The following is a 22167-nucleotide window of genomic DNA, read 5'->3' on the forward strand; positions in this document are numbered from 1 at the left end:
GCTGTTTGCGCAATCGGGCCTTTTCAGACTTTGGCTGTCATACGTCATTGCTCTTCCTGCTGCAGGTACGGAGTCGTCAATCGAGCGGTAGAAATGCAAGATGTTTTTGAGATTGATGTAGCTGTCCACAGAGATGTCGCAAGCTACTTCTTTCTTCGCGCTCTCGAACACCGGACGCTGTGAAAATATGATCATCAAAAGGCACAATGGTTTTCAAACCGAGTGGAGGTCCAGTGAGAGCGAGTAAATCAAGCTCTCTCCGACCCCTGATAGACTGTAAATTATCCATCAAAATGCACAAAGTTTTTGGAAAGTAGGATGGAGTCCAGTGAGAGCGAGGAAGGAGCTGAGCTCTCACTGGACCAAGCTTCAGATCCGAAAAGAATCGTGCATTGCAACAGGGAGTTGCTGGGGATGGGAAGGAGCCATCAGTAGGAAGCTGGTATAACTTCTGCTCACGAACCCCGCCCCTTGTACCTAAATCATCACCATCATCACCATCACCATCACCATCATCATCATCATCATCATCAACATCAATATGGCCTACAATTGCTACGTCCCGCGCGAGTATGTTCCGCCCCGCACCGCCCGGGAGAGGGCCGCCGCCGCCGCCGCAGCAGCTGCCCGCGAGGCCGAAAGGGCCAGAATCCGGGCCGAGGAGGAGAGGGTCAGGGTCGAACGGGCAATCCTGGCCGAGCAGTGCCGCCGCCAACCAACCCCCTGGCACGACGACCCCTCTCCTCGGCTCGCCCCTGACGAGACTCCAAGGTGGTACGACTGGGTCCTCCACTGGTTCTTGAAGCACTTGTTTGCCAAGGAGTACGAAGAGTCAAGGGCCGCGTAAGTTCTATTTCATTGCTCTCTCCTACCCTTGATGCAGTTCAAACCATCCGTCAAAATGCACAAAGTTTTTCAAAATCAGCAAAGGTCCAGTGAGAGCACGAGAGAGAGGTAGCTGGACAAGTTCGGAAGCTTCGCCGTTGTCTCTGTTTTGCCAAGACGGCATACTTGCTTTCACTTGTCGCGCTTTCTCTCACAAAAAAACATCACAACATCATCACACCATCAACCATGTCAAAACGCGTAGCTGACGGTCAGGGCGGTGCAGAGCGCTACGGGATCTCGAACGACGAAGAGACGAGGGACGGCGCCATGGACCCGCCTCGTAAGGCGACCGCTGCCCAGCTAGCAAAGCGATCGTAAGTACAAGTGACACAAGTGACCAAACGCCCTACTGACGCTCTGTTTGCCCAGAATCAAACCTCTAAAAGGCCGCCCGTCATCCAGATCTTCTTCGCCGTCAAAGTCAACGCCTGGCTTCGCCAATCCGTTTGGCTCCGACCTCAATTCCTTCGGCCAAAGCGCACCAGCAGCCACCAGTTTCGACTTTGGACAGTCGACCACACAGAACAATCCGTTCAACTCAATGTCGACGTCACAGAGCTTCCCTCCCAATGCCCCTACCAATCCACTCAGCTTCGCACCACCTCAGACATCGAGCTTCAACTTCGGCGCACCCGCTTCCACTTCGGCACCCTCAGGCACATCCTTCACATTCGGCTCGACACCAGCGTCACCGGCACCCTCAGCTCCCGCATCGCCGGCACCTAGCTTCAATCCCTTCGCTGCCATGTCGACGCCCTCGTTCAGCAGCGAACAGCCCATCAGTGCAGCCGAGATTCGCGAGATCGAGTCGGCCGGTCCCACCTTGAGCCACCAAGGCAAGCTCGACCAGCTCGCCAACATCGTGCGTCACAGCGAGCCCAAGTACAAGGATGCCGACCTTGGTGGACTTGACCTTTCGGCGCTTCCAGCAGCAGTCCAAAGGAAGATGCTCGACTTTGTGCGCGCCATCAACGGTGCTAAGGTTCCTGCACCCGCTTTCAGCTTCGGAGGCCCCGCTGCTTCGCCTGCACCAGCAAGTCCGTCTGCCTTCAGCTTTGGTCAATCCACGACTGCCGCTGCTACTCCATCAAGCCAACCTGACGTCTCTTCATTCGGTGCATTTGCAGCTTCAACTACCAAGAAGGACGAGCCTCCTGCTAAGGCTCCTGCACCCGCCTTCAACTTTGGAGGCGCCGCTGCTTCGCCTGTACCAGCTGCCTCGTCTTCCTTTACCTTTGGAGCCTCAACGGCTACGCCGCCTTCTCCTGCTCCCACGCCAGCCTTCAACTTCGGAGCCTCCACAGTTGCGTCTGCCTCTCCTGCTCCTGCGTCTGCATTCAACTTTGGTGCGACGACGGAAAAGGAGGATGAGACTGCACCCAAGCCCGCCACAAACGCCTTCAACTTCGGTGCGACAACGGAAAAGAAGGATGAGACAGCACTCAAGCCTTCTACAAGCGCCTTCAACTTCGGTGCTGCCGCAGCCCCTGCTGCTCCTTCATCTCCCAAGCCAGCCGAAAAGAAGCTTCCCTCTTTCGCCTTTGGTGCTCCCGCTGCTTCCAAACCTGCTGAAGATGTCTCTTACCCTAGTTTGGACAAGGTCTCTTCTCAAGAGTCGTCTCCTGCTCCGACATCCTCGTTCAGCTTCGGTCAGCCAGCAGCCCCTGCCGCTTCCTCGCCTTTCAAGCCCGCCGCTGCACCCGTCGCTCCTGAGTCTCCCAGACCTCAGAACGTCGATCTCGGTTCATCAATGTTCGGCAGCGCACCCGCTCAGCAAAAGCCCGTCGAGTCTGCCTTCAAGGGCTTCGGTGCTTCGACTTCAGCTCCCCCGCAATCGACTTCATCAGCTCCCACTTTTGGCTTCGGATCTTCCACCAGTGCACAAGCCCCTAGTCCAAGCAATGCCCTCGCAAAGACATCTGCACCAGGCGTCGCTACTCCGCCGGCATCTCCCATGCAGCCATCGGAACTGTCCTCTTCGTTGATCAAGCAGTTGAACGAGTCTCTGCGTGCTCACCTCGCTTCGGCCGATTCATCGCAAGATTGGAGTGCCATGATGCGCTTCTATCTCGAGCAGGTCGCCGATCTTCGCCAAGAGAACAGTGCTGCACCATCCACCACAGCCGTCGCCTCTTCCAGTGCTCCCAAGCAGATTGCCGCTCCCTTGGCTCCTCCTAGCCGCGGCGAAAAGCGCGTTGCCGACGACGAAGTCACCAAGGACGACGACCACCACAAGCGCTCAAAGACATCCTTCTCGACTCCGACTTTCTCCTCGTCTACCACTCCGACCAAGCCTCTTTCAAGCACTGCCTCTTTGTTTGACGACATCCTGAACTCTGCAGAGAAGCCTCAGACACCTCAGCCGTCCAATGTCTTCTCGGCGGCCAGTGCAACAAAGACTCCCGCAGCTCCTGCCACTGCTCCTCCAGTCAAGTCCAACCCATTCGGCAACATCGTCCAGAAGGTTTCTGCCACGCCTGCACCTACTGCTTCCAAGTCTGGTTTCGTTCCTCCTGCTGGAGCCCAGGCCTTGCCTTCGTCCAACGGCATGCCTGCTGCACCCGCCTTTCAGATCCCCAAGTTTGGCGGCTTCAATGGCTTGTCTAAAACTGCTCCCAGTTTCCTCGGGTCCTTCGGTCAGAGAGCTGCCGAGCAAGAGGCAAAGGAGCGTGAAAAGCGCAAGGAAGAAGACATGGATTCCGATGAAGACGAAGAAGAGTGGGAGAGAAAGGATGCCGAGAAGCAGGCTCAGAAGAAGGCCGAACTGTTGGCTGCAAGCCAACCTCTCAAGTTCAACCTAGACACCTCCAAGAAGACCAACAGCTCTGCCTCGGCTGTCTTCTCATTCGGCAGCACTCCATCTACCGCAAACACTTCTGCGTCATCCAACATCTTCGGCAACCTATCCAGCAGCAAGCCCGACGACGAGGACAATGACGGCGACACTGATGAGGACGAGGATGTCCATGCTGCACTGGCCAACGCTTCTCCTGCCAAGCCTGCCGCTGGCAAAAGCCTTTTTGACCGTGTCTCCTTTGACGCCGAAAAGGAAAAGACCTCTGATGCTCCTAGTGCCTCCTTCAAGTTCAGCTCTTTCGGCAGCTCGGGCCCTGCCTCTGACAATACCTGGAAGGACACCAACCCTATCAAGTTCGGTGCTAGCACACTTACTGCCGGTACCACCACTCCTGATGGTTCTCCTGCCAAGGCTCCTGCTCCCACGTTCAGCTTCGGTGGTGCTTCACAGCCTGCCGGGAAGTCATCGCCCTTTAGCGGTATGTTTGGTGCCAAGCCTGCAGAGACCCCCAAGCCTTCTTCTTCTGGCAGCATCTTCGACGCAGCAAAGTCCTCAGCTCCTACCACTGGCTTCTCATTCGGTGGCTCTACGGCTGGTCCTTCAGGTCTTGCACCGCCTTCAGGTTCCTCGGTCTTTGCTTCCGCCGCCACATCTCGCGCCACCACACCCGGTACCACCACCACCACAGACGCCGAAGGCAGTGCTGCCGGATCGGAGCCTAGCGACACACCCAACGACACCCAAAAGGATCTGACCGCCTTGACCGCCGAAGAACTTGCCACGTCCAACCTTGTTCACGAAGCTCGCTGCAAAGTGACCAAGTTTGTCAAGGAGTCTGAAAAACAATGGGTCAACCAAGGTCTCGGCCCCATTCGCATCCTCGCCAGCAAGGAAACCGCCAAACCCCGTATCCTTGTGCGCGCCGATCCATCTGGCAAGGTCGTTCTCAACTTCAACCTCCTCTTGAACAAGGACCTGTATTCGATCAAGAGCGCCAAGATGGTTCAATTGAGTGTGCCAGCTGAAGACAAAAAGCTCGAGACGTTCATGTGTACATTCAAGGATGGTGGCAAGGCCAGCGAATTTTTGGACAAGCTCCATGAGGCTATCACCAAGGCTCAGGGCTAGGGCGGTTTATGGGGATTCGGGTTACGGTTCCGTGCATATTTTCAGGTGTTTTTCTCTTTTTTCTTTCTGTTTTACTTTTGATTGCGTTTTTCTTTTTGCTTCGTTACTTTATGAGGTTTTGTTTTGGGACAATTACGGGTGGGTATACCCCGTAGGCAGGTTTTATAGCTCAGATAGCTGCATCATTGCACGATTTTTTCTTTCCCATTTCAAAGTGTTGAGAAGCATGTCAATCGGCGGGATCCCCGTGGAGGCAGGATCGATCCTCGGATGCGTCTACGATAGCTTTGCGAATTCGACCTAGTCATCCGCAAACCCTTTGTAAGGATGGTTCGGGCATTTGAAAGTCCGTCGATCGATATCGAATCTAGCGGATGACCTTACTTAGCGGCATTTAATGAGCCTTCTAGTTTTTGCATTACAACAACATGTTTATAGCCTCTCGAGGTTGGTAGAGAGACCCTTTGCTATCTCCTTCTTCTTCTCCTTTTCCTTCTCCTTCTCCTTCTCCTTCTCCTTCCCCTTCCCCTCTTTGTGCGATAGAAGGCGGTAACCCCGGGCGACGTAGTTCGTCCATATGTTGAGATGAGGTCTTCCTCCCTAGGCTTACTAACCTAGTGCGCTTCTTCTCTCTCTTAGCTTCCTAGGCAGCGGTAGCGGTCCTCTCTCTCGCGGTGCGGTGGGCGGGGAAGACTAGTGCGGGGCATTCCAGTTTTGGGTAATAATGGTTGATGATGGTGCTGATGGGTGATGGTTCATATAGCGGCGGTAGCGGCCCTCTCCTGCTTGGAGCGGTAGGGGGGGCGGATGCTGGACCGAAGCTCGCAGAGGGATATGACAAAATCGTAGATTTTTCACAGGGTCTTCTTGATACAGACACCGCTGATGATATCAGAGTTTGGAGTTCGCCATGCGTGCATATCGCTGTAATATGTTCAGAGCACCCGTAGACGTTTCCTCCACGATATCAGCGGCGGGTCTGCGTTGTTTGATGAGCCCTACACCAGTGCCCGCGTAGGTCACCATTCTGCCGTGATCACCCCAAGCCTCGTCACCTTGCTTGAGTTCTTCCTTGTACATACGTACATTCTCAGCATCTGACAGTCCTCCCTCTTCGTCCAAATGTCCTTTGTTGGTCACAGCCCTTCCGTCGTAGTGTTCTGGCCACCCAACAGTCTCCTTCAAACGGTCGCAGAGAGTTGATCTTTTGGTAGTGGCACCACCGTCACCAACTCTGATAATCTCATTTTGCCAGCCCTTTGCGATCCCAGCTTCCTCGGCGGCAAGGAACCTCGTGCCCATAACCACGCCATCAGCACCCAGAGAGAGCGCAGCCGCGACCCCTCTTGCCTCGACGATACCGCCGGCAGCCAATACTGGCACATTGTGGAAACCAATAGCTTCTAGCGCATCCTTAGTTTCCGGTAGTAACGAGATGATGCTGGCAGACTGGCGTAGACCGTGTCCTCCAGCATCCGTTCCTTGTACGACCAGGACGTCAGGACGAGCCAACCTCATTACTTCCAAGGCTTCCATTACCGTCCCAACCTGAATCCAGACTTGTGTATATCCATCGCTCACAGCCCGAATCTCCCGAGCCCACGAAGCGAAGTCAGATAAATGTTTCGGAGCAAAGAGCCAGATCGCAGCGACGCGATGCTTGCGGAACATCGGTATCATGGCATCGAGTTTGCATCCCCAGTTCTGGAAGCCGACACCGAAAGGTAGTGTGTCGTTAGGACCTCTTCGAAGTGGTGAGGCTGAATCGAACAAGGCCGTCGTCCTAGCCAGAAGATCATCGAGCTCAGCAGGTTTGGTCCCACCAGCTAGGAATCCAATACCGCGTGCCTGGCTCACGGAAGCCGCAAGGGCCGGAGTGGCGGCGTTCAGCATTGGTGCCGATACGATCAACGGAAGTTTGATCCAAGGATATGCATTCTTTAGTAGTCCGGCCATCTCTTAGTATAACAGGGACTTGAAGCCTGGTATAGAACAGAATGAGCTGTATCCTTGGAGCGCGAGTTGAACCCGATCTTATAACAATGCTTGTGCCAACGGCCCGCAACACCCGCCATTCCCGATTGGTTGCGCAACACCAAAGAAATCACAAACCTTGTGTCCAGTCGCCCGGAAGACTCCATTCACTACTGCCATTGAGGAAACGATCTATATCAAATGTTTGCAGATCTGGCATTTCAGGAAGACTTTCAAGCCAAGTATGACTGCTCCAATCGTTAATATTTTGAGGCTGTGTCGCAAATTGCTGGTCGAACAAGACAGACGGCGAATATGTCGATACGATTTCCGAAAGCGTCTTGAGGTCGGCTTCTTTGCGTTTCCTGTGCAGGTGAATGAGTAGGCAGGCTGTACTCAGTGCTTCTTTGGCAGCATCAGTCGGGTAGACGAGCTGTATGTTGCTCAAAGTCTTGATGCCATCATTCAGTTGCGCAATGGCCGCTGGAGTATCAAGAGCGAGCAGGATGCAGATAATCTGGAAAGGAACATTGACCACATGATGCCACGGTGCGCAATCGTCCAATAGATCCTGAGCAGCCTGGATACCTCTGGCAGTGACTGAGAGCACCTGGTTGAGAAGACTCCCTTGGAAATGAAAGTTTAGGGTCCGTAGACGACGACACAACAGCAGGGTGAGATTGCACTGCGCAAGGACAGATGGTGGCGCAGAATGGTGCCTCTCAACGATCGTGGCTAGAGAGTTTTTGAGATCCAATACGTCCACACTTTTGTCCGGGTTGAGATTTTCCGAATGAGGCAACAGCTCTAGGAGCTCGGTGGTGTAGCTGCCTTCACGAGGGGCCGGTAGATCAAAATCGAGAGTTTGCAGATGGACCCTTGAGCGTCCAATGTCAAACGACATCCAGATATTGAGATGCTGGGCAACACCGAGAATCCGTTTGCGTATTTCTGGCGTCAATGCCTGGCCTGATTCCCCTGCGCTGCTCCAGTCCAAGACGTGCGTTGAATGGATGCCAGCTGCCTCAAGAGTGTGCATTAGCATGCAACTAGCCATCCAAGAGGCATGTGCAGGAGCAGTCATACGCATGTAAGCTACTCGTAGCACCCACGCAGTGACAATATCCAGAGAAGGATGCACAGACATTGACTGTTCTAGAATCCGCTTGGCCGTCTCGACAAGATCCAATTCTGCATCAATCACATTCCGGCGCGAGAAAAGAAGTCCAAGAGCCGCAACGCCACAAATCACAGCCTCAAATGCGCCAGTTTCTGTGTTGCTGTTCGACCAATGGGTCCGCATACGTCGCTCGAGCGATTGACGGTCAACAAATCCATAGCAAGGATCAACTTTGGCAAAGTATATGCTAGCAAGTTCTTCCATCTCAGGCCAAGATATGATCTGGATTATAGAACGCGACATTGGGGTGTGGTTTGATTTTCGTGATCCAAGAAAGACATTCCACGCGAACAATCGAAGCCTGGGTGCATTCGCTGGATCGATTCCGAGGGCCATCTTCCTGACAAAGGCAGATCCAGAGTTGGCCTCCAAAGACTGTATCCTGTTTTGGGCCTTCTGGTCTGTTGGTGTAGAAGGACTGTGTTCTGCTGCTGGGGAAGTTCGGTCGGCGGATAATGCGGCTGCTTTCCTTTTCCTACCAGATTGCGGGTAGTGGCAATCATAGGCGTATCGAACACAGGTGTTGCATGGCGAAGCGCCATCGCACTTTCTTTTACGCTCTCTGCATGGCTCACAAGCTACGCGTGAGCGCAATCTGTTATGCTGCGGTGTTGAAGACGACATGTCGGATTTGTAGAGGTTCGGGATCCATGGAGTAAGAAGTTGTAAGAATCTCTGAAAGTAAAGCCAAGGCCTTCAGATAATTCTGAGTCGAGTCACCTACCTCGTTGTGCCCATCGTTGTTGCTTGAATTCTGCAGAAGGTTGTGGTCGACTTGTGAAAAGTACCCCGCTATTACCGCTATAACCGTACTTTCCGCAATAGCCGCCAACGCGTCGAATCTCCAGCTGAGGTCCAGCTGATCAAGTTGTCGAGCTTCCATGAAGGCTCAAGTGCAAAACAACAACATCTCACAGTATCAGCTTCTTGTGACTTCTCGAGGATCAGGAGATGTTTCTCGAGTCGAGTCAGAACGTCACGGACTAAGCTAAGCTGCAGAGGTGATGGAAAAGGCGACCTGAAAGAGCAGCTACCCAAAACTGCGACTCTTGCCTACGCAACGGAACGCACTCTGCACTGCTCACGATCGAGTCAACCTGAGCTCATGGAGAACTTCAGAATGACCAGACTCCGATGTTCAATAGAATGGAGAGATAATCCGTCCTAGTCCGTGGGCCAGAAGGGATGGCTTCGATTTGTGCCTGACAAAAGGACAACGATGCCAGGATGCCGTTCTACGGCTAGAGGACGACACGAGCTCAATGTATCCTGGCTTACATCCAAGCAGCGTCCCTTCTTGCTGTTAGATTTGACTAGGTATGGGTGCCGTTACCTTGCCGGGGTGCTGCTTCGCTCGCTCGAAGCTTGGCCTCAGCCATCCGCCGAATCGTTTCACCCACGCGGACGCCATGGCCAGAAACTTGCTCAATATCTCTCCGAACGTGCATTTCGTTCCCACGAGGATTTACGGCCCCACACATGCATGCCATTTGGCTCATATCGAACACCGTCTAGATGTTTCAATACGGCAATGGCGACAACAGCCACCTGAACAACTTGCTCAAATGTCCTCGTGGCACGCATTCGACTTGCATGTCCGTATCGGACGTTTGATAATATGCCGAATTGAGTCTCCTCGCGGTTGATGATAAACAAGAGCATCACTTCTGTATGTCGGCGCAATTTCACGGTGCCATTCCAATCGCTATCTTTACTCGTCAACATGAAGAGCTTCCACGCCTTCGCGCTTAGTCTGTTTGTCCTGTTCTCAAGAGCTGTTGCTGCAGATGTTCAATATGGAGTCATTGGTATTGGCATACAGATGTATCAGCCATTGTGCTGCTACTCTTGCCATGATTCATTGTCCGCTCTATATCTGAACTGCACCACATTCTCGGAGGATATGGATAGGCATCACGGCGGCATGGACATGAAGCTGGTCAAACGTATGGACATGGGGGGCGAGTCACTGGCAACGACAAGCGATGCCTGCTACGCCAGCGACCGAACTTGGCTTGAGAGCTTCTCATATTGTGTCCGCGACAAATGCTCTCAGAATGGTGTCACGGAGAGCAAACAGGACCAATGCTTTGCTAAGCTGGCTGCCAATGGCAAAGCCGTGTCAACCTTGCAGAGCTCTTTGCCTTCTGCTGCCCCTCCAGTCGAGCTAGGAACCGACTCAACCTGGCTGAACTCCACGAGCCTGGTCAATGAAGAGACCTACTTGGCTAATTATGTCACGATGAAAGAGTTCGTGTCGTCCGAATATCGGCACACTCGTTACTCGTAAGCCAGGCAAATTCTTGAACACCACTGGCAATTTACTGACTGTTGGCCTTAGACTTATCACTATGCTCTTCGTCATAGGCATCTGTCTCATCGCTGGAACATGGAAGTCGCACTTCGCCCACAAAGTCGCACTCAATAGCTTATCGCTCAAGCTCAACCAGCATCTTCTCGTACCCGCGACCTTCAACGGCCATCACTTATCACCACTGCCATACCGACTTGGCTATCTTCCCAAGCGTGCCCTGTCGCTGTTCATTACTGCATACGTCAGCCTCAATATCATTTTCTCTGCAGTCTCGTTTCATCACGTCTCTCCCAATGCTTGGTACGCAGACCGCCGCCACGAGATTGCTGCATACGTATCGAACCGTACCGGTGTTCTGAGCTTCGCAAATCTCGCACTCGCCATTCTTTTCTCCGGACGTAACAATTTGTTGATGGCCATTACTGGTTGGAACCAAAGCACAATGATGGCTATTCATCGCTGGGCATCCCGAGTTGCTACCGTTCAGGCTGTGGTCCACTCGATCATCTACACTGTTACATACTTCTGGACTGGCGGATCCACTGCGTATGCAGCTGAAGCGGCGAAGCCTTACTACTGGTGGGGTATCATTGCCACCGTCGTGCTATGTCTTGCAGTAGCCTTTGCTGTGCTACCTATACGCATGCGTTCCTACGAGGTCTTCCTTATCACACACATAGCCTTCGCTATACTCGCGCTGATGGGTTGCTGGTATCACATTCATCTGCGATTTGGTAGCAAGTGGGGCTACAAAGTCTGGCTTTATGTCGCATTTGCTTTCTGGAGCTTCGATCGACTCATGCGCTTCTTCCGTCTAATGTTCTACAACTATTTCGGTAGCCCCATTGCTGTGGTGAAGCAGATACCGCATACCGACATACTGGAAATGACCATTTTTCCAAAGAAAGCCTGGAACGTGCGACCCGGTCAACATTCGTTTGTTTACATACCCCTGCTTGGAAAGCCATGGGAGAACCACCCTTTCACCATTGCGACTTGGGGCACTCCGGAGTCAAACCGCAATACACAAACGACTTCGCCCGCATCCGACCACAAAGAAGCACAAGTTCACGACATTGAGATCGACAGCTCTTCTGCTTCGCAAATCAGCCACGAGGCACGGCATCCTGATCAGATGGTGTGTCTCATGCGTGCCAGGAAGGGCATGACTGCTGCTCTCCTGGAAAAGCTGAAGAAGTCAGGAGCAAGCTCGTTACCTATCTCCGTCATGACAGAGGGGCTTTATGGTGGACATCGTACGGCGCTATCACCGCTGAAGACTGCCGATACCATCATGTGTATCGCTGGTGGCATTGGTATCACTAGCTCGATGAGCTTCCTGCAACAATACGTCAATGAATCTCGATCACTCCCTGCTTCGGGAACTTTGATGGGTTGTGCCACCAATTTTGTTCTGGCCTGGTCAGCGCGAGAGGAAGCTCTACTTCATCATGTCTCGAGCTCACTTTTGCCGGATGCGACTACAGCTCTTGCACAAAACAGACATCTAGATTATCGTTTCTGGTGCACTGGGGAGAACGGCAGCCAAGACAAAGGCCTCGAGCAAGGTAGCAACTTGCAGCGAGGCAGGATGAACATCGAGCATGTTGTAAGGTCTGTAGCAGAAAAGGGACGAAGAGTTGTCGTGATCGTGTGTGCACCAGGAGGCATGTCTGACGAGGTCAGGGAAGCTGTGGTCGGATGTTTGAGAGATGGCATGCCGGTTGATATCATCGAAGAGGCTTTTGCCTGGTAGACGATCACTGAGTCAGCCTGTAGATAAGAATGCTCTCACCAGTGGACCTATCCTAAATCTCCCCGGCAGTGTTTTCAACTGAGAGCCTCTCCGGCAAAGAGACAGGAACTTTGAGCTATTAATGTAGCCCTAGGAAGCTCAAAAATATCGTGCATTCTGAGGGACAGCGACATTGGCTGCCCTAGTCTTGGAGAGACTCTTGAACGATATCATCTCTCCGATCATCTACCGAACACTCCCGGCACGAACACAGGCGAGAAAACAGACCAGGGGGCCTCCTTTGGAAATCGCGGTGGGAACACATGCCGGAGGATCATCACTCCTGTCAGAACTCACGCAAGCGTATGTATGGTCAGCTTGAACCACATGCCTAGCCCAAAAACACGCTTCGGACCCACTCACACGAACGGAACTCGTGGGGCAGGTGGAAGGCTGAGATACTAGGTGATTTGTCGAGATGCGGCCAATAGTGTTGGGCGGGGGGAGGGCTGCTGCGATGTTTCTCTTTGCCAAACGGAAGTCACGCTAATTCACTCACTCGGGCAACTAGGCACTCTTGACTATCACATCTATGTCTTGGCAGGGTCATTGTTGTTTCGCTATTATCAGTGACAAAAACTCGTGTTCGCCAGTCCTCTTCCTCTTTATTCTTCGTACCATAACAACACTATTTCTCCAACATGGATATGTCAGGTATGAGCATGAGTAGCTCGATGGCTATGGCCACTACAACTTCGATGGATATGGCCGGCATGGTATCATCGGCTCCCACCGCGTCATCAACGGCATCGATGGACATGGGCGGAGCCATGGACATGGATATGGGCATGGGTAGTTGCAAGATCTCTGTAAGCAATGATTGAATTTGTCATGACCTTTCTCAATGCTAACCATGTTTCTAGATGATGTGGAACTGGAACACAATTGACGCCTGTACGATTTCTTGATTCACCCTCCTCCCCGTGTGCAGAACTTTGTCACGCGCATGCTGTGGGAATGCACAATGTTTTTAAGATTAGTGCAGCCCTCCACTGAGAGTGTGACAATTAGGAACTCTCTACGGACGGCGGACCGATGTTAAAAACATTGTGCATGTCTGCAGTCCAAATGGCCCTGAGAGAGATGGCTAGACGTGACAGATTTTGACACACAAGGAGGTTTGTCTGACTGGATACAGGTTTCATCTCCGAAAGCTGGCATATCACTTCCAATGGCATGTTCGCCGGTTCCTGCATCGGAGTCATCCTCCTCGTGATGGTGCTCGAGCTTCTTCGCCGTCTCGCTAGAGAACACGACCGTATGATCCTCGCCCATCATCGCCGTCTCGTCGCCTCTACCACCAACGAAAATCCTGCCAACGAATGCGCTTGTCCGACTACTGTATCGACTAGTAAAGCTGCCTCCACAGCTACCGCCTCGGCCCTTGCCACCGGCATCAAGACCAGAGCTTTCAAGCCTACTCTGCCCCAGCAGATGGTGAGAGCACTGCTCCATTGCTTGCAGTTCGCAGTCGCCTACTTCATCATGCTGCTGGCCATGTACTATAACGGTTATCTCATCATTTGCATCTTTATCGGTGCTTACCTCGGTTTCTTCGTGTTCGGATGGGAGAAGCTTGGTGGTGATACGTAAGTAGATCCATTATCGTGTCTCACGACGTGCATTTTTGACGACATTACAGGGACAAGAGTCACGACGAGGCAACTGTGTGCTGTGGATAAGGATTGAAGTAGCACGGCAGGCTGCTCAAGAAGCGACAGGCTTTCGAAGATAGCGCCGAGTACATACTACATAGTACAGAACCGAGAGGGACGAGCAGCACCATTGAACCCTATCCTCAGTATCAGATCGTCCAAGTCATTTATTTGTCATTAAACGCCTCACCGACGATCCGCTCATAGGCGACTGGGAAACGTAGAGTTGTGTTCTGACCAGCGCAGCATCCTTGTTCTTTCTGTGGAAGCTTGCTCGAGTTACAAGAAATTTCTTGGATTCATATAGCGTCGACAGCAAGTGTGCAGTACAGCAAAAACATCCTCCTCTACTCAACCGGACCAAGCAAAACAGAAACCAAGTAACAACACCACTTACTGCACAAGAAAACGACTCGTCGAAAAACAGTCAAACACAAGAAAGATGCGCAACAAAACCTGCCCTCTCAAAACACAACGACCTCAACCATAAACATAAACCCTCTACCGATATCCCGATGAATGTCCGTACGCATGCTCAGGACTGTCAGGATCAAGAAGACGCTTATACTCCTCCTCATTCGGATCCTCCTTGTGCGCAAACAGATCCCTAAACCCGGCCCGACCAAGACTACCTTTAGTCCTGACCTGTTCTGTTGCAATCTTGTGATCAGCCTTGGCTTCCTTTTGAGCCTCCTTTTTGGCAACTTTGTAATCGGCTTTTTCCTGTTTTTGCTTCATCCATTTCTCGAACCCTTCTTGTCTGGCGGCTTTTGAGGCTGCTTTTTTGTGGGCACGGCGCTCTTCGTAGGTGACGGGACGTGTGGTGACGGGAGGTGCGCGGTATTCTGAGTTTCTCAGGCGACGAAATTCGAAGGATGTGAGACCGTCTGCGCCTTCTTCAGAATACTCGGGGCTTGAATCGTAGTACGCGGGGTCCTGCTCACCCTGCATAATCTCCCTTGGTGAGCGAACGATGTTCTCCGATCGCCGAATCTGCGGTAGGGGTTTATTCAAGTCTGGAGCGTTGCGGCGTGGTTGCTGTTGGTAGTCGTATCCTTCTCCTGCCTTTTGGTACAAGATTGGCAGGCCTAGTTCGCCGTTGTCTTTGATCTCAGCGCCGAAAAGTTTGCCCATGGTAGGGAATGGTGGGAGGGTAGGGGGTCCTAGGCCGATCGCGAGGGCTGGCGGAAGAGGATTATATCCTGGGCCGACAGTAGGGGCTGGTGGAGGAGTATTGAATCCTTGGCCGATAGCGAGGGAGGGTGGAAGAGGGTTGTATCCTTGACCGATCGTGAGGGCTGGTGGAAGATGATTGTTTCCTTGGCCGATCGTGAGGGCTGGTGGAAGTGGGTTGTATCCTTGGCCAATAGTGAGGGCCGGTGGAAGAACATCGTATCCTTGGCCGAAAGTAGGGGCTTGCGAAGGCGGATAGACGTATCCTTGATCAAAGTCCGGTGCGTCTGGCATTGAGGTATCCTCCGATGAAATTGACGACACTGGTGAATTTCGCGACACTAGCGACGTTGGATACATTGGCGACACGGGCGAAGGAGCCTCTGGTATGGGAGATAGAATGCCTAGTTGCCTGTCATTTGTGATCATTAGTTTCCGAACCTGTATCTATGCTTTCCCTACCCTCTGAACGAGACGTACCTTGCTGTCTTCTTCCTCTTCGTCTTCTGAATCTTACCACTACGCAAGTCCAATCTATTTCCAACACCATCAAATGCCGAATCTGGTAAGAGAATCCCCTTCCTCACACCAGGATGCAGTGTGTCGTGTTCTGGCGACCGAGCTTCCGGATCGTCTACTTCTACGCCGTCCACTAGTCTTCTCTTCACCCGTGGCGATTCGGGAGCTTCGAATGAATTCTCTGTATATTCATGGGCTTCTCGCACTCCAAGCGGCTTTGGACTCCTCAACATTCCAGATCCAAATCTCTCGACTCTGGTGTCCCAAAAGTCGTTGGTGAAGAATTGTCCTATGAAATCCATTGGGAGAGCATACTCGGTGGATATATCGACGCCCCATTTTGCTGGAGTACCTTTGTACGATTCGGCCGCGAAAGTTTTCCTGAGGTCGCGAGTGCCAGGGAATCGGATGGTGCTCAACCCAAAGGGCGCATCATACATTACAGGATTGTTGGCAATTGGCCATCCTATGGACCCAAAGATAGCACTCATCAGGGCCCAACCGGGCTCAGCAATGCGGTCATCGTTACAGTATGGCTCAACTTCATCGATTCTAAGAGCGTCTCGACGCATGTTCCTGACCCAAGCATGGACCAGTTCATGAACCATGGTAAAAGCGAGAGTGAATTGAGTCCGCAGAAGTCTTGACGTGCTGTCCGTGTTCGGAACGAAATCGTTACCGGGCAGATTGTCCAGGTTGAGAAACTTCTTCCACTCGCCATTGAATTTGATCGTTGAGGAGTATCTAGCGTTCATCATTAGCACTCGGACCAGAAGCAAAACTTGGCCGTCAGACTCACGATCCTGCGTAATCACACATGCCTCTATCCCACACCATTCTCTTATGAGACTTATCCCAGACTTTTCTCGTGATAGTGTATGCGGCAACACTGAGGGGCGAGCTGAAGTCCCAATCAAAGTCGACAAAATCTTGCATATGAATCAATGCTTCTGCAGTCACTGCTCTCTCGGCTGATGTTAGTGGCTTGGGGTAGAAGGAATATTGTTTTTGGCCTGATTTTGCCTCATGTAGAAGTGTTGGTTCCTCCTCAACCCACGGCTTGCCAACTGCGGTCAAGAAATCTAGAACTACTTCCATATCCAGTATCTTGCTTGCGATACGAAGAGAAGGTTTGAGGTACTCATACATCAAATCGCTTGTGTGGTCCCAGTGATCTGGCGTGTTCTTGAATATCGGGTGAATCCCGCTATTATCCGGAGCAAACCGCTCTTTACTCCTGATTGCTTTGATTGCTCGAGGGTCGACTTCGAAGTTGCTCGAGATTCGGAACGATGGGGAGAGGTTGATGATTCCGAGCTGTATCAGTGCCTCTGGAGTGAAGTAACGAAGTATCTTACCGTAGCCCATCCACGGGAGCTTCGGATTGTACGAAGGTACCGTTTTTCCATTTTCAAAATGCTTGAGATTCCTTAGTTGTGGGTATGGAAGCTTGCCCATTGCGAAGACAGCTGGTGAAACCCTGGTCCGTCGCTGACCATTTTGATCAAGATAGAGCCGGCGAAAGTCGTGCGGATCGTGCGGTAATGGAAGAGAGTCATCGTCAAGTATCAGCGATGTTGGAGAATCGTCCCATCGGTCTGCTTCATCGCTGGTCACTATATAAGATGTGTCCCCGGAAACGACAATTCTATCTGGCATGATGGATTGCGTACTGGATTCGAATAGTTCTGATCGACTCGACTCTTACAAGCTGACAGTGGAGACGATTCGCAGGTCGTTGATCACACCAGACCGGATCCGGATTCACAAGAACAAAAGGCCTCGAACAAAGCGTTAACGAACAAAGCAGCCTCCCTTCTCATGTTGGCTTTGGCCAACTGAGGAGCTCCAAGTAATACCCATTGAGTGCTTTCCGAGGTCACTAAGTCCTGAATCGAATATCGATTGCGAGGATGCATGATGCTCATCAGATCGGTACGACCACCGCAGAGCTGGGCTACACGTGTATCCTCGCAGGACACAAATATCGGCTGCTACAAGTCCTGTGTCCTACATCTTTCACTGAGATCTGTCGTGAGAGACGGGTAGATTCGGCAAAGTGATCGGAGTGCTGCGAAGAAGAACAAAGCAGGAAGGTGGAAATGGTAACATGAAAGCTTGAGCTTGGACCACAGACGCACTCGGAAGGTACACGCTTCACATGACGCTTCTCTTTGTTCTTGCGACAAAACACCGACCATTGTACGCATCGATCCGAATGCTTGAGAACAGCTGCTACAATGCAGTTGTTGGATTGTGAATGATACACTCGTAGTGATAAGTTCCGAGGTTATCACGCCTCACAATCGTCAATGACACCCTGATTGTTGCGGACGTTTACCAGCCCTGCTGTCTTCCCTGCTGCTCGCCCTGATCGTATGAGTTCTCAATGCCCTGGTTGAAGCGATCAACATCCTGCTCAGCATCATTGTATCTGTTCTTCGCATTCTGACCGAAGTGGTCAACATCCTGCTCGGCGTCGTTGTAGCGGTTCTCAACCCCTTGCTCGGCTTGATCGTATCTGTTCTCAACGTTCTGCTCGGCACGTCTCCCCTCATTCTCCACACCGCCAATCTTCTCGCCAATCCAGTTTGCGGCACCGCGAAGGCCTGCACCGATATCTGAGGGAATGTTCTCGACGCCTTGGACTGTGTTGTTGAAGCCTTGTTCGGCATAGCGGGCCATGTTCTCTGGTGCATTCTCGACTGCTTGTTCGTCACGGCGGAAGGAGTCGCCGATCCTTTGTTCCTGGCGGTCGAAGGCTTGGTCTGCACGGTCGTAGGAGCCCTCTGTGAAAGACATCAGCAACGTGTCTATGTTCGAGAGGTTGGAGCAGCTTACCAGCTCTGCCTACAGCCTCACCAGCGAAGCGAGCAGCGTTCTCATCATAGTCACGGTTGTTGTAGTCAGACATGATTTGGTTGGGTATTGTTGTGTGGTTTGAAAGACGATATGGGGATGAATGGGAATCCGGGATCGTGCTAGATGCGAGCCCACTTGCGTTTTATACGCCTGCCTTTCGCATCAAGCAGGTGCTCAGTGTATCACCATCAACACAATGACGTATCAAAACAGGGGTTTGGGCCAAGAGAGCTTGGTCGCATCAAGCTTGTGTCAATCAGAAAGCTGCTATTTTAGGATGGCGGGGCAGTCGCGAACTTGAAACACGCTTGTGGTCATGGTTCGAGTCTGGCCAGCACTGCCCGAGGCTGAGAACTTGACGCATCACAAGCACAATGACTTGAGAGTCTTCAGCATAATAACACCGAATTGTACGGAGTATGTACATATGTATAGCATAATCATAACCTATACCAAAACACCGCCTCAAGTCTCTGGAAATATCATTATGCCGTTGTGGCAGTCAAGCTCTTGCTGCCTTTGCCATCACTCACTACAGTAATACCATTGGCTGGCTTCTTGGTCTTCGGCAAATTTACACTGTACTTTCCTCCTCCATTGTAAGTCATCGCGGTGGCTGTGCCAGTGGCGGTGTTTGTCAGATACAACTTAAGGTTCGCATTGTAGCCCACGATGTTTGTACTCGCGGTGACCGAAACAGAACCGCCTCCTGAAGAGTTGTATGTGTAGCTGTCGATGGTAACAACATCTGCAACAGCAGGATCGCTAACGACTGTGACGTTTGCATTTCCGCTTGTACCTGCTGATGCGCTGCTGGCTTTGATGTTGAAGATGTAAGTTGCTTTAGCTGTGCCAGCGGGCGCGGTAAATGATGGGGTGGCAGCACTATCGCTTGAAAGAGTAACACTGGGTCCGCTGACCTGAGTCCAGCTATATGTAAGGTCGTTGGCTGTAAAGTCGGCTTTGTTGGTGACATTGAAGCCAAGCTTGACTTGAACTCCAGGACGAGTCGTCTGGGTGCCTCCAACTGCTATAGTGGGTACACTTGTAGCAGCACCAGGGGGATCAGCATTAGTTGCAGTGCTGGAGGCAGAAGAGGAAGTAGGAGTTGGGGGCGTGTAGGGTCCACAGCTTGTTGTAGCAGGCGCACCTGCACCAGGCCAAGGGTTGAGTTGTCCCCAGAGGTTTCCAGCTTCATCCCTTCCAAGGCCTTGAGCGAGGAACGGCATGTTGCTGAAATCATTTACCGGTGGAACTATTCCAGGGACGTTTGGCTCGGGAAACAAAAACTCCAGGACAGGTTGAACGTAGCGACCAGCATTGATCTTGTTGTCGGTGAGTTTCTCGCCAGTCGATGCACGAATGACATATTCGCGGGTGTATTTGGAGGATGTGGTAGTGCCAGCTCTCCATGTAAATTTGTTACGAGCATCACCAGCCTTGTAGGACGCTGCACCAACGCTTCTTTCAGTCTCCTCTCCCGTGCAAGGGTCGACATCAATAGCGGAGACAGAGATGCCCGCGTTCGGATCAGAAGTATAACCGATGAACTATACCGAGTCAGTCATTGAGATTTGGTACTGGCTTTGAATACTCACTCTGGAATCGCCGAACTCGGATGTGGCACCTCCATCGTAGATGCCAATGATAGCATCCTCAATACGGATGTATGTTGGTGCACCAGATGTGGTGATCTGTACATTAGGTGCGACGATGGCGTAGCAAACAATAGTGCCACCGTCGTTGATGCCAGAGTACTCGAGATAGTCTCCGACTTGGAAGGGCGCCATCTTCAATGGGTCGGGTGCTGCACTTTAAAATTGTCAGTACGACTAAACACATGGGTTGAGGCTTTGCTTACAAGGTGCTTCGACCTGCTGGTCTGTTGCTCGAGGGACAAAGGGGGTCTGAGGATGATCTCGGAATGCACATAGGGAATCCGCTGAAGGCAGTGATGGACGGATTCTCGTCATCAGCGGTGTAAAATCCAGACTTGGTGTATCCCACAGAGTATACGGCGTTGGGATCGTTGATTCTGATGGTCGGTCCGCCCTTGATCTTCATTGTTCCAGTGGCAAAGTCGATGCTCTCAACAGTGCCTGAACTAGCTTGCAGAAGATATTCAGATATTTGTACGAGGCCAGCGATCGCCTTGCCGTTGACAACGTTTCCAGTCACCTAAATTCTCATCAGTATCATGTACGCTATATTGTAGTTCGAGCAGCAAAATCTGAGATCGAGCGGATCTCGCATCTTTCTGCAACGCCTGATAACCAGCTGTCGAAATGCAGATCATGCTTTTCGACACATCGTGAGAGACGTTGTGACATAGAGAGGAGGCTCGGCAATGGAAGTGCTGTAGGTAGTCTACGTACCGACACCTCATGGCCCACAAAGCCACCTGTGCTGGCAAACTTCCCAAATGGAGCAAAGGCAGCAGGAAATTGTATTTGAAGATTTTGTGGGATTGTGACGGGGTAACCGTTCACTGAAATGGTGCCACCAGAGTTGTAGGTGCTATCGCTGGCAGTCGCGCTGACATTCGTTAGTCTGAGTGTTTTGCCAAAAGGAAACTTGCAACGTGCCTGTCAAGTCTGCCATCGAGAACGAATGGCTCAACTGTCTGAGCGGCTGCGCGAGAGCCCAGCAAAGAGAGGGATAAGAGCGTAAGAGCAGAGGAAAGCATGTTGAGGAAAGGCCGAGAGTGAGATGATGAATCAGATACTCACAAGCCAAAGCCCCCTTCTTATATCTCGAGCCCAGTCGGAGGGTGTGTGTGAGGAAGTGATAGAATCATAGAACACTCCCGTGTTACATGGTCACGAAGTACAGGACAATCTCGAACAGATCGTCCAAGCTGTGTGTGGTCTTTCGTGAAGTACTGTGACATGATATCCAAGAAAAGATTCAGGTCAGGTCAGGTCACGATAATGCTCCAAGCCGCAACAACCATGTCTCGAGGACTAGGGCTTTGGCAGGACCAGACGGGAACGAAGAGCGCGTGTGCCGCAGAAGCTGGTAGAGCACTCATTGAGGCTTTGCTGTCAATGTAGTCAACAAGGGTTCAATTGCATGGCATGCCATGGCATGTCATGTGTGGCAAGCGAGATAGACAGTATAAGCCACAATTTTGACTTTGTGGCAACAGTCTCGTAGTGCTGACCTTGTAGCTGAAAGGCATGCTGTAAGCTGTGCCGCAGGAAATATCACTGCCGTGTCGTATTGTCTTTGCAAGTTTCGTGAGTAAGTCTTTCTTTATGCGAGCCAGTCGTCCAAGCGACAGTCAGCTGGCAGCTGTCATCGGAACTAGGCACAGAATGCGACCAGTTCTATCCACTAAGATGTATACCCTTGTGATTGATATTCCTGAGTGGATTGCGGCACGAAGGGGTCGAAAGACATGTCTGTTAAAGGCTTCGTTCAAGACTGCTCTCAATGTACTGCCTTCAAGAACATCATTCTCGTGCGATTCTATGGCCATACATAGAGATGGCGTACTGATATTGCAGAAAGAGTATGCTCTTGGTAGGCACTGTACAGGAACACCCATGCATCTGTTTCCGAGTCCTCTATCGTTCCGAAGGTCGGCAGCGGTCGAGATCAAGATACCGATACTCTTGTACACGAGGCATCCGACGACAAGCATCATCGCTCAGCTGCCGAGCCTGCAAGCTTAGTTCCGGGCGGCAAGAAGACCGCACTATCGGTACCAGAAAGCATGACATGGCAGAGGGAAGTTCGGAGAAATGCTCATGTGAGTATGAAAGCGGATGGAGGATTCTTTGCCAAGGTCAGCGCCGAGAAACTCTGCAGATGCCAAGAAGCATGTCCGCACTTCTCCAGACTCCAGCTCGCAGCTGCAGACCTCTTCTTGCTTCTTCC

General features: G+C 51.8%; 10 protein-coding genes across 10 annotated transcripts; 3 read left to right on the plus strand and 7 right to left on the minus strand.

Moving 5' to 3' along the window:
- Positions 1-878: 878 nt before the first annotated feature.
- On the plus strand, positions 879-5019 carry M438DRAFT_363048 (uncharacterized protein). The gene is made up of 2 exons (XM_029907624.1): positions 879-1202; positions 1258-5019. The coding sequence occupies exons 1-2, from the start codon at positions 1075-1077 to the stop codon at positions 4811-4813; spliced, it is 3684 nt and encodes a 1227-aa protein (XP_029763077.1). The 5' UTR covers positions 879-1074; the 3' UTR covers positions 4814-5019.
- A 182-nt stretch (positions 5020-5201) lies between these two features.
- M438DRAFT_343319 (uncharacterized protein) lies at positions 5202-5491 on the minus strand. Its single transcript, XM_029904956.1, has one exon. The coding sequence runs from the start codon at positions 5388-5390 to the stop codon at positions 5232-5234; it is 159 nt and encodes a 52-aa protein (XP_029763078.1). The 5' UTR covers positions 5391-5491; the 3' UTR covers positions 5202-5231.
- A 120-nt stretch (positions 5492-5611) lies between these two features.
- Positions 5612-6891, minus strand: M438DRAFT_343320 (inosine monophosphate dehydrogenase). The gene has a single exon (XM_029904957.1). It carries the CDS (start codon positions 6767-6769, stop codon positions 5705-5707), a length of 1065 nt encoding a protein of 354 aa, XP_029763079.1. The 5' UTR covers positions 6770-6891; the 3' UTR covers positions 5612-5704.
- Positions 6892-6917: 26 nt separating this feature from the next.
- M438DRAFT_268536 (uncharacterized protein) lies at positions 6918-8591 on the minus strand (the record flags this gene model as incomplete). The annotated part of the gene is made up of 1 exon (XM_029900265.1): positions 6918-8591. The coding sequence occupies one exon, from the start codon at positions 8589-8591 to the stop codon at positions 6918-6920; it is 1674 nt and encodes a 557-aa protein (XP_029763080.1).
- A 1099-nt stretch (positions 8592-9690) lies between these two features.
- On the plus strand, positions 9691-12037 carry M438DRAFT_372512 (uncharacterized protein; the record flags this gene model as incomplete). Its single annotated transcript, XM_029908350.1, has 2 exons — positions 9691-10253; positions 10309-12037. The coding sequence occupies 2 exons, from the start codon at positions 9691-9693 to the stop codon at positions 12035-12037; spliced, it is 2292 nt and encodes a 763-aa protein (XP_029763081.1).
- Positions 12038-12717: 680 nt separating this feature from the next.
- Positions 12718-13758, plus strand: M438DRAFT_352974 (Ctr-domain-containing protein; the record flags this gene model as incomplete). Its single annotated transcript, XM_029906831.1, has 4 exons — positions 12718-12885; positions 12940-12970; positions 13215-13665; positions 13719-13758. The coding sequence occupies 4 exons, from the start codon at positions 12718-12720 to the stop codon at positions 13756-13758; spliced, it is 690 nt and encodes a 229-aa protein (XP_029763082.1).
- A 1751-nt stretch (positions 13759-15509) lies between these two features.
- Positions 15510-16070, minus strand: M438DRAFT_291624 (uncharacterized protein; the record flags this gene model as incomplete). Its single annotated transcript, XM_029901753.1, has 1 exon — positions 15510-16070. A coding segment is annotated over exon 1 (522 nt), but the record flags the coding sequence as incomplete, so codon positions are not given.
- A 148-nt stretch (positions 16071-16218) lies between these two features.
- On the minus strand, positions 16219-16791 carry M438DRAFT_267908 (uncharacterized protein; the record flags this gene model as incomplete). Its single annotated transcript, XM_029900216.1, has 1 exon — positions 16219-16791. One exon carries the CDS (start codon positions 16789-16791, stop codon positions 16219-16221), a length of 573 nt encoding a protein of 190 aa, XP_029763084.1.
- Positions 16792-17513: 722 nt separating this feature from the next.
- On the minus strand, positions 17514-18393 carry M438DRAFT_343323 (uncharacterized protein). The gene is made up of 2 exons (XM_029904958.1): positions 18265-18393; positions 17514-18212 (listed from the first exon to the last, which is right to left on the minus strand). The coding sequence occupies exons 1-2, from the start codon at positions 18335-18337 to the stop codon at positions 17761-17763; spliced, it is 525 nt and encodes a 174-aa protein (XP_029763085.1). The 5' UTR covers positions 18338-18393; the 3' UTR covers positions 17514-17760.
- Positions 18394-18770: 377 nt separating this feature from the next.
- Positions 18771-20971, minus strand: M438DRAFT_372515 (uncharacterized protein; the record flags this gene model as incomplete). The annotated part of the gene is made up of 5 exons (XM_029908351.1): positions 18771-19835; positions 19884-20097; positions 20147-20463; positions 20661-20820; positions 20871-20971. The coding sequence occupies 5 exons, from the start codon at positions 20969-20971 to the stop codon at positions 18771-18773; spliced, it is 1857 nt and encodes a 618-aa protein (XP_029763086.1).
- Positions 20972-22167: the final 1196 nt, after the last annotated feature.

Source organism: Aureobasidium pullulans (genome assembly GCF_000721785.1).
Source record: "Aureobasidium pullulans EXF-150 unplaced genomic scaffold scaffold_4, whole genome shotgun sequence".
NCBI lineage: Eukaryota > Fungi > Ascomycota > Dothideomycetes > Dothideales > Saccotheciaceae > Aureobasidium > Aureobasidium pullulans.

Excerpts from the sequence above, each read along its gene's own strand:
- M438DRAFT_343323 (XM_029904958.1), bottom strand. The coding sequence starts at position 18,337 with ATGTCTGACTACAACAACCGTGACTATGATGAGAACGCTGCTCGCTTC. Across the intron at positions 18,213-18,264 it reads TGAGGCTGTAGGCAGAGCTG|AGGGCTCCTACGACCGTGCA; the intron begins GTAAGCTGCTCC and ends TGTCTTTCACAG.
- M438DRAFT_363048 (XM_029907624.1), top strand. The coding sequence starts at position 1,075 with ATGTCAAAACGCGTAGCTGACGGTCAGGGCGGTGCAGAGCGCTACGGG. Across the intron at positions 1,203-1,257 it reads GCCCAGCTAGCAAAGCGATC|AATCAAACCTCTAAAAGGCC; the intron begins GTAAGTACAAGT and ends CTGTTTGCCCAG.
- M438DRAFT_343319 (XM_029904956.1), bottom strand. The coding sequence starts at position 5,390 with ATGGACGAACTACGTCGCCCGGGGTTACCGCCTTCTATCGCACAAAGA.
- M438DRAFT_343320 (XM_029904957.1), bottom strand. The coding sequence starts at position 6,769 with ATGGCCGGACTACTAAAGAATGCATATCCTTGGATCAAACTTCCGTTG.